Source organism: Gymnoscopelus microlampas, assembly GCF_963454915.1.
Source record: "Gymnoscopelus microlampas genome assembly, chromosome: 19".
In the NCBI taxonomy this organism is placed as follows: Eukaryota; Metazoa; Chordata; class Actinopteri; order Myctophiformes; family Myctophidae; genus Gymnoscopelus; species Gymnoscopelus microlampas.
In genome coordinates, this window is record NC_139956.1 from 4437813 (window position 1) to 4447148 (window position 9336).

General features: G+C 41.1%; 1 protein-coding gene and 1 long non-coding RNA gene across 2 annotated transcripts in view; one reads left to right on the forward strand and one right to left on the reverse strand.

Annotated features, from left to right (window-relative positions):
* Positions 1-1452, forward strand: part of mtm1 (myotubularin 1) — a 28872-nt gene extending 27420 nt beyond the window's left edge. Inside the window, exons 16-17 of the mRNA XM_084043420.1 lie at positions 1038-1260; positions 1325-1452. Coding sequence (XP_083899546.1) covers positions 1038-1235 — 198 coding nt within the window. The 3' untranslated portion in view covers positions 1236-1260; positions 1325-1452. The remainder of the gene's footprint in view (positions 1-1037; positions 1261-1324) is intronic.
* Positions 1453-6492: 5040 nt separating this feature from the next.
* LOC311035270 lies at positions 6493-9028 on the reverse strand. The gene is made up of 2 exons (XR_014599681.1): positions 8536-9028; positions 6493-8497 (listed from the first exon to the last, which is right to left on the reverse strand). It is a non-coding gene; the product is annotated as an uncharacterized lncRNA (long non-coding RNA).
* Positions 9029-9336: the final 308 nt, after the last annotated feature.

The following is a 9336-nucleotide window of genomic DNA, read 5'->3' on the forward strand; positions in this document are numbered from 1 at the left end:
TCCCTCTCTCTCTCTCTTTCTGTCTCTCCCTCTCTCTCTCTCTCTCTCTCTCTCTCTCTCCTCTTTCCCCCGACACGGTCGAGGCAGAAGGCCGCCGCCCTAGAACCTAGGGTCTGCCTGACGTTTCTTCCAGTTAAGAGGGAGTTTTTCGTTGCCACTGTCGCAAAAATTGCTTGTTCAGGGTGGGATTGTCGGGTCTCTTCTCTACATGTAAAGTGTCTTGAGACAACTTGTTGTGATTTGACACTTTAATAAAATTGAATTGAATTGAATTAGTTAATAATCCTATAGTTTGAACAGATTTTTCTATTTTATATTATACTGTTCAGTGTTTAGACTGATGATAGGTTCTTCGATTTACCTGTGATCCCAGATGACTAATTCTATGCTAATGTTGATGAATTACCTTGCCTTCTTTAAATTACTGTGGATTAACCCATTAAGACCTGGAACTGTGTCATTTTTAGATTTGAGCTAAAAAGCATTAATTTACACTTTGGGCTGTTCAAAAATAGCAGATATACAAGCTCATAGCGCGGCACCGAGTGCCGCGCTATGAGCTTGTAGATCTGCTATTTTTGAAAAATCGTGAAAATGTGTGCAAATCTTTGAATATATATATTTTTAAAGCGAACATTTTTAACTCAAATCTTTGCTTCTGGGGGTCCCTGGAACAAGATATTTTGATGGGGGTCCGCGGCCAAATACATATAATTTTGGGGGTCCTTGACATGAAAAAGATTGAGCACCACTGATATAGAAACGTACGTTTTTCAGAAAACTGTTGAGATTTAGGAGACATTTAGAATCGGCTTCAGGTTTCAATGGGTTAAGAGCGTCTGCTAAATGCCTAAATTGTGTGTGTGTGTGTGTGTGTGTGTGTGTGTGTGTGTGTGTGTGTGTGTGTGTGTGTGTGTGTGTGTGTGTGTGTGTGTGTGTGTGTGTGTGTGTGTGTGTGTGTGTGTGTGTGTGTGTGTGTGTGTGTGTGTGTGTGTGTGTGTGTGTGTGCGTGCGTGCGTGCGTGCGTGCGTGTGCAGCAGCAGAGTCCGGTGGAGCAGCGCTACAAGGAGCTTTTGGCCCTGAGGGACGAGTACCTGAAAAAACTGGAGGAGCTCCAGCTGTCCGACTCCACCCCGTCGTCTCACCTCTCCAACAGCTCCGTCGTACCCAACGCGCCCTCGCCCGCCACGTCGGCGCCCTCGCAGCAGTACACGCACATGCAAACGCCCTTCTGAACGCACACCTTTCTGTACACGCTTAACACACACACACACACACACACACACACACACACACACACACACACACACACACACACACACACACACACACACACACACACACTCTTCTGATATCTCTCGTTTTCTCACTGACAAAAAAAAACACGCGCGCGCACATACTGACGGGAAAAACGTGCGCTTTTGTACATAGTAATAATTGTGGATAACAAGGAATAGTAATAATGTTTGATAACCATATAGGTTAGCTTGTAACACCAGCTATAATGGTCATGTTTATTATGCAATATGTCACAGTACAGCCTTTGCCACATGAATTTTTCTACAGACACACACAGTCTTCATCCAGAAAGCTGTTGTTTATTTATTTTCCCGAGGAGGGATTAAAGAGGGTGAAGAGATGGGGAGCGCTTGGTTTTTGTTGCCTCAGCGCGGCAAGGCGCGCGGCCGACAGCGTAGGCTTGAGGGTTTCGCACGCGAGGCGAGTGAGCCGCCGCGGGCGAACCGCCGATGGACGCTACGTGGTCGAGTGTGCCGTCCGAGTAGAGCTGTCACGATTCCAAATTTAAGTTGGCGATTAATTGTCACTGCGATTAACGATTTAGTTGTGTGTTTGCCGTTGATCATTGGAACATACTGTATGAATACTTTTAGGCTTCGTAACAGTGTTAATTTTGTCGACTAAGACTAAAAGACTAAAAGACTTAAGGTTTTGATATTTAGTCGACTAGACTAGACTAAGACTAAACAATTTTCAAAAGACTAAAATAGGACTAAAACTTAATGGTGTGTTATTCAAAAGACTAAGACTAAGACTAAATCAGAATATGCTGCAGTGTAATTGACTAAGACTAAAAGACTTAAGGTTTTGATATTTAGTCGACTAGACTAAGACTAAACAATTTTCAGAAGACTAAAACTAAATGGTGTGTTATTCAAAAGACTAAGACTAAATCTGTTGTCAACATTAACACTGCTTCGTAATCAAAAATTGCACAGGGCAGATATTACAAATAACTGAAATATACATAGAAATTATTGACGTATTTAATCATTTTAAATATGTAATAATAGCAGAAATAGCAGATCTACAAGCTTACAACGCGTCACTTCGTGACGCGTTGTAAGCTTGTAGATCTGCTGTTTCTGCTATTTTAATATTTGAAAATGTGTGAAAACATTTTCAACATGGAAACGATTATGACTATTATGCAAAAATAATTGCGATTATCTCAACTAATTGCGTTTAGACGATTATGTAATAATTGTGACAGGCCTACGTCCGAGTTGCCGTGCCGCGGCGGCAGAAAAAAACAAGCAGACCCTCCCTCCCTCCGTCTCAGCCAATCAGAAGCCGAGTCCTCACTTTCCCTCCTACGAAGAAAATAAATAAAACAACATCGCATCTAAGAAAGGCCTTAATGAAGACGTCCCATCAGCTCTCGAAGCTCTAATCCTTCACATCTATAAGAGAACCTGCAGGATTCAGGAGCTGCTCATAAAGCTGCATATAAAACGTCACGCTATTCTACAAGCCCCACCTTTTGACCTGTTGACCCTGAAGCATAGCTGCTGTACTGTTGCACAGTGTTTAGAGCAGTTAAGTTCTCAAACTTGTTCATGCCAAGGACCCCCTAATTGATATATATCTGGCCACGGACCCCCTCATTTAATAATAATGCTTTGTGCCAGGGACCCCCTGAACAGAAGATTTGTGTGAAAAAAGAATATTCAAAAATGTCAAAACATTTTCTATATTTTTCCAAAATATCAGATGTACAAGCTTGCAGCGCAGCACGAAGTGATGCGCTGCGAGCTTGTAGATCTGCTATTTTTGAATAGCCAACGTATAAACGGATAAAGTAGTTGAAATAAGCGTGATGCTTCATTAACTACTTTTTCTGGGGACCCCCTGGAACCCCCCCAAGGACCCCTGAAGTAAACCCCGTTATCTCTGGCAGCCCAGTCTATCCGTGGCCTACTTTATAATGCATTATTTAAAAAAAGAAATTAAAGGTTGAGAATCACCGCCTTAGAGAGAGTTCAGTTCTCAAAACAAAGCTACAAATGATTCTCTGTCCCTACATGGTCCCTGTGTGTGTCCACGCCAAGATTTATCAACTGGTTGTCACACTGGGGAACGCAAAAATGTAGATCTGGCACATAATGTTAAATGCTCACATCTCTGTTAAACAGAAGTCAAATCACCCCCGTGAGAGAGAGAGATATGGAGCGTTTGGCTACGCTGTTTAATGCTGGGTGGAGCTGGTCTCCACATCACAGAACAGTGGGGGTGAAACTCTATGCCGACGACTCTCCTGTCTTTTAGTAAGTGGGGGAAAAAGGGGGCGACATTATGAGGCTGTTCAATGGGGAGATCGAACGGAGGGTGAGAAATGTTGTATCTCTGGAAAGAGTTTGGCCACTAGACGACTCGAGCTAGTTCGCTGCCATCTCTGCTATCCCACCAATGAAATTCTGTATCTACCCCCAAAACTCGAATGAATGACGGTCATTATGTGTCTGCGAAGATTTTGTATTTAATTAAATCTGGAATGGTGTAATTGTAGTGCTGCCTTGCCCTCATCTATTCGTTCGTTCGGCCAGTTCAGCAATCCTTACTCCTTGACGCTCGACGCAGACCTCTCCGATGCAGCCGTGTAGAAAAGCATTTCGACCCCTTTGGGCTGGGGTCCTGAAAAAAGGCTCTGAGAAATGATCAGACTCTGGTGTGTTGTGTGCTGCTCAGTGAAGCTCATTTAACAGATGTTATTATGAAATTAAAAAACCTGTCTGAAACCATTGCTAAGTGTCTGAACAAACTCAAACTACGACCAAACTAAATGCACCATTTAGTTTGTTGCTCTTGGCCAGTTGCATAATTTGCTGATTTACAGCTGTGGCTGAAATTCTCGTGACAAAAAAAAGAAAAAGCAATCCTACTGTGATCGATGCTGCACTCTCTCGTTCCATCCCCGAGTGGTTTGAAACATTAATACCTGTATGAAAAGGACGAGTTTCTGTCAATGGCTGCGTCTTGTGTAATTAAAGTGCTTCTCGCGCTTGTTTGACCCCCTTTCTCCACCAACATGTCAGCCATTAGATACTCTCTGGCTTTCTGTCGTGTCAGATTAAGGTCAGGTCCAGCTTTGTGCCTTGGTTCATCTGAGAAGATCTTCCACCTCCTCAGATGGACATTTTTGTATCCAAAACGTCGGGTCTCGGTCCGTGTTTGAAATGGTTCCGTTAAGAACGTTTGTCTCGGTCCATGTTTGAAGTGTCTCCGTCCGTGGTGGGGGGTTGCACTGGTGTCCATGACGTGCACAAGTCAACCATGTATGATGTGATCTGGATGCTCTAGTCATGTGGTCTATTAGTGATGTGGAACCATGCTGTGAGATTGGAACAGTGGCGGGCATAAAAGGACAGTGTGTAAGATGTCTTAGAAGGGTGATTTATACTTACAGTGGTGGTGTCGTCGCACCTGAAACACGGCACACAACCAAGTAAAACTCAAGCTTTAGGATTACTGAGATGTAACCAAATTAGGTCATCAAATAGAATTCAGCCTTTGAGTGTTGGATTGTAACAGAATGGTACCCATTTCACACCATCCTTCCAATGCGCATGTACCGACACTTTGGCATGGCACACATTCCAAGTCAATTTTATTTGTATCAGCCCTTAATCGCAGTTACAGTCCCCAAGGACGTTACGCACCCACGGAAAAACAAGAAAGAAATACAGATCTGTCAGCAAATTAAATGCCACTGCATGCATGGTGCACAAACGTGGGTGTTCACACAATACCCACTTCCCGCGTGCCTTCCCAGAAGTGGGCTCAGAAGTGGGTGCCATTCTGCCAGACTGTTAAGCGTTCTGTTATTGTGACTTTCACGAGGAAGGGCTAGCGGAAAGACATCAGTAAGCGTAGTGTTATTGTGACTTTGACGAGGAAGGGCTAGCGGGAAGACACCAGTGAGCGTGGTGTTATTGGGACTTTAACGAGCAAGGGCTAGCGAGAAGACATCAGTGAGCGTGGTGTTGTTGGGACTTTGACGAGGAAGGGCTAGCGGGAAGACACCAGTGAGCGTGGTGTTATTGGGACTTTGACGAGGAAGGGCTAGCGGGAAGACATCAGTGAGCGTGATGTTATTGGGACTTTAAAGAGGAAGGGCTAGCGGGAAGACATCAGTGAACGTGGTGTTATTGGGACTTTGTCGAGGAAGGGCTAGCGAGAAGACATCAGTGAGCGTGGTGTTATTGGGGCTTTGACGAGGAAGGGCTAACGAGAAGATATCAGTGATCATACTGTTATTGGGACTTTAACGAGGAAGGGCTAGCGGGAAGACATCAGTGGGAACCGTTCCCCCAACAGGGCTTGACATGGCAAAACTACATCTTAACGCAGTTCAAAGGCAATAGCAGTCAATTTGAAACTTGAAATGTAATTGACAAAATCATCTCTTTTGGTGTGAAAATATTTGAGTGAAAACGCGTTGTTAAAGGAAAAAGCCTTGACTAGTCCGGTTCCTAGCACTGTGGAAACCAGGCTAACTTTCTATCAGCTATTCCACAAATCGTCTCTGTCGGGTGGAAATCTCATATGTCCAAAACCGATACTTTTCAGGATTAAAATTCAAAAGATGCATCATTTGCAGATCCACAAGCTCAAAACGAGCTTGTGGATCTGCTACTTTTGATGCTTTAGTGTGACGCTGTAGTATGATCAAATAGGGCGTTAAAGGAGGAGTTCACCCAAAAGAGTACTTATTTTCTATCAATTACACACCCCATGAAGCCTTGATTTCATGGATTTGTTTTTGTGGCATTCCTAAGCCAATAATTTGATGACTGGGTGTATTTCCGGTAGGAGACACAAATAATCTACTTTGTGTCTCCTACCGGATACATTAGCCGGTAGGAGACAGGAATCAAATTATTAGCTTAGGAATGCCACAAAAAAAACATGAATTCAAGGCTTCATGTGGTGTGCAATTGATAGAAAATAAGTAATTTTTTGGGTGAACCACTCCTTTAATTTACAAAGAAACAGAAAAAGTTACAATATGGAGATAAGAGTTTTCTGCCCGACAACAACGAAATCCTACTGTAACTCCGTCTGGTGTTTAGTTTCCCATTCACAAACATTACTGATCATTTAAAAACTCCCCCTGAACGCACCACTGAAAAAATCAACATCACATTTTTATACGTGGCCCTTCGGTGGTTTGAAGACCTTTTTTATTTTGAAAAAATCTACACACAGGAAACGTAAAACGACAACGTATAAAAACACCTTCCATTGGCCGAGTGGTCGTGCTTTTTTTCTTTTTTTTTTCCTTCGGGGGGTAAAATAAAAACAGACAAAAATCTATTTTATTTTTGACTTTGTACAAGTACCATAATGATGTAATTACCTCAAGCAAAGCCTATTTTACTGTCTAAAGCTCTATTGTTGTAAAATATAATTATTTTATTTAGTGTACAATTTGACAGTTTTATAAAAATGAGAGGTTTTGAGATAAAAAAACAAAAAACATGTTTGTTTTTTTGGTTTGAGTTGTTGATATTTGCTATCTTGGTTCAAGTGGAGTTATAACTTGTGTTGCCTTACAGGGCATTTATTTGGGGGGGGGGGGAGAACACAACACCTTGGCTGTTCTGGTGGAAACCTTGTATGTCCAAAACCATTCACTATTCAGGAAATGGAAAAGGAAAAAAAGGCTAATTTCACTACTTTTGCGCAACACTCTTGTACTTCAAAGTAGGGCATTAATCAAGTTGAAATATGGAGATTACAAGGTTTCTTCCCCGACAGCGAATGATGTTGATTCACATGGTTAGATGACAAATCCTGATCCATTGAATGGCATGTGAGTGTGATCCCAGCTTCATCCTTAAAACACCGTTCATCTTTGGTAGAGGTCTGGCTTGTGTTGTGTGTGACCTTTTCACTATGCAACCACACTATTGGTGAGGTATCTTTAATAGGCTCCGTGCATGACTAGTTTTCTTTTTCTCCACGAGGTGACTTTTCAGTTTCTCATAGCTTCTTCTGATTGGCTCAGCAGCAGATTTGAACCGGAAGTACTTACGAACCCATTAAGGCCTGAAGCCGATTCTAAAAAATGTCTTCTAAATCCTAACAGTTTTATGAGAAACCTATGTTTCTATGTCAGTGGTTCTAAATCTTTATCATGTCAAGGACCCCCAAAATTATATGTATTTGGCCGCGGACCCCCATCTCAAAATATGTTTTTCCAGGGACCCCCAGAAGCAATGATTTGAGTCAAAAATGTTCACTTTAAAAAATATATATATATTCAAAGATTTGCACACATTTTCACGATTTTTCAAAAATAGCAGATCTACAAGCTCACTCGGTGCCGCGCTATGAGCTTGTAGATCTGCTATTTTTTCATAGCCAAAGTATAAAATGATGGTTAAAGTGGTTACACAGATGCGTTCCCGATTTGAATGAGTTAAGGTGACACAACACCTTCATAATTTGTTTCCGGTTCAAATCTCTTGCTGTCTTAACATTGTGAAAAGTGTGTCCGAGTCACTCTTTTAGCATACAAATGGACATTGAGATATGGACAAAATAGATATTGAGAATGTATGAAGTCACAAATCCAGGGTCAGTGTTTAGTTTTTAGTTTTAAATACAAATCTCACCCTCAAATTGATTTTGATATATGTTTTTAGGAAGATCTAGTACAAGGGTCTTCAACGTTTTCAGCCCAAGGACCCCCTAGCAGAGAGAGACGAAGCAGGGACCCCTACTACATTGCATACAATTGTGTTACAGATTCAACTTTTTCATAGATAGCTTCATTGACTATCATCAGTTTAAATTAATGTTTTTAACCACTTAAACATTCAATACTTAGTACTTGATTTGATTCTTTTCCCCGCTACATCAAACCTCTTTGCTGAAAATAGCCGATCTACAAGCTCACTGCGAGGCGTTGTGAGCTTGTAGATCTGCTATTTTCGGCTAACGTTCATCAGAATAGAGAGATGCTAGGGTTCAAATGGTTAATGTAAAAAATAAGTCCTATCACAAAGATTTGGCGGACCCCCTAGAGTAACTCTGAGGACCCCTTAGGGGTCCTGGACCCCCTGTTGAAGACCCCAGATCTAGTAGATATCTCGACCGATAGTATGACAATAATGCCTTTTATCGGTCATTGTAAAAAGGTGAAAAATGCCTGAAACGTGTCATTTTATACATTGCCTGAATTCCCTTTGTGCTAGTTTGTGTGAAAACTGACTTTGAGAGCTGTTTTACCTTGCAATGTAACTCAATGAGGAGACTTATTTAGGATCATAGCTTGCTAATCAACAGAACTAATTATATTGAAGATATCTTGCCAGTATTTGCACCATGACAACATGACTACAACACCCAAACCTCTACCAAAGATGCATCATTCTTTAAACTCGGATTCACGTGTTGCTATTTGGTGATGATTCTAGAGTCTATGGAATCTGAGGAAGGTTCCTTTACTATTTACTCTCTTACCTTAATATAGGTACACTAAGTTTAAAGGGATTTTTTGTTAAATTTTTCATAATAATACAAACTTACTTTTTAACAAATACATTTGAAATGCGTTTCAATAACCTTTTTTTTGGTTCAATGAAAAACTGTCCAAAAGGTGAAAACCCAACAGTTTTGAAAATGTATTTCTCCCAATCATGGTATATTTTACTCTTTACTCTTTGTTGGAATGGCTTTTGTTATGTAAATATTACTGATTAAATTAATTTAAAGATTTCTCACGTAACTTTTTGTGGCTTCGCTTTTTTGTATAATTAGATACAAATGTTTTGAAAGTGTCTAACCACTGTATTAGATAGAATTATAGACAGGTAACCTTGATGAAGATGGGGGAATGACTAAACAATATATTTATTGGGATTTTTAAATGTGAAAATGACCTTTTATTGATAGATCAAGGCAATCAACCAAAATAGTAATATGGTACCATTTTTGACTATTCACTGTGTGTCAGAGCAGGGCTGTGGACAGTTCACAAACCTGACTACCAGTGACCTCATCGGTAAGCAGGTTTGGTCATTTCAAGCA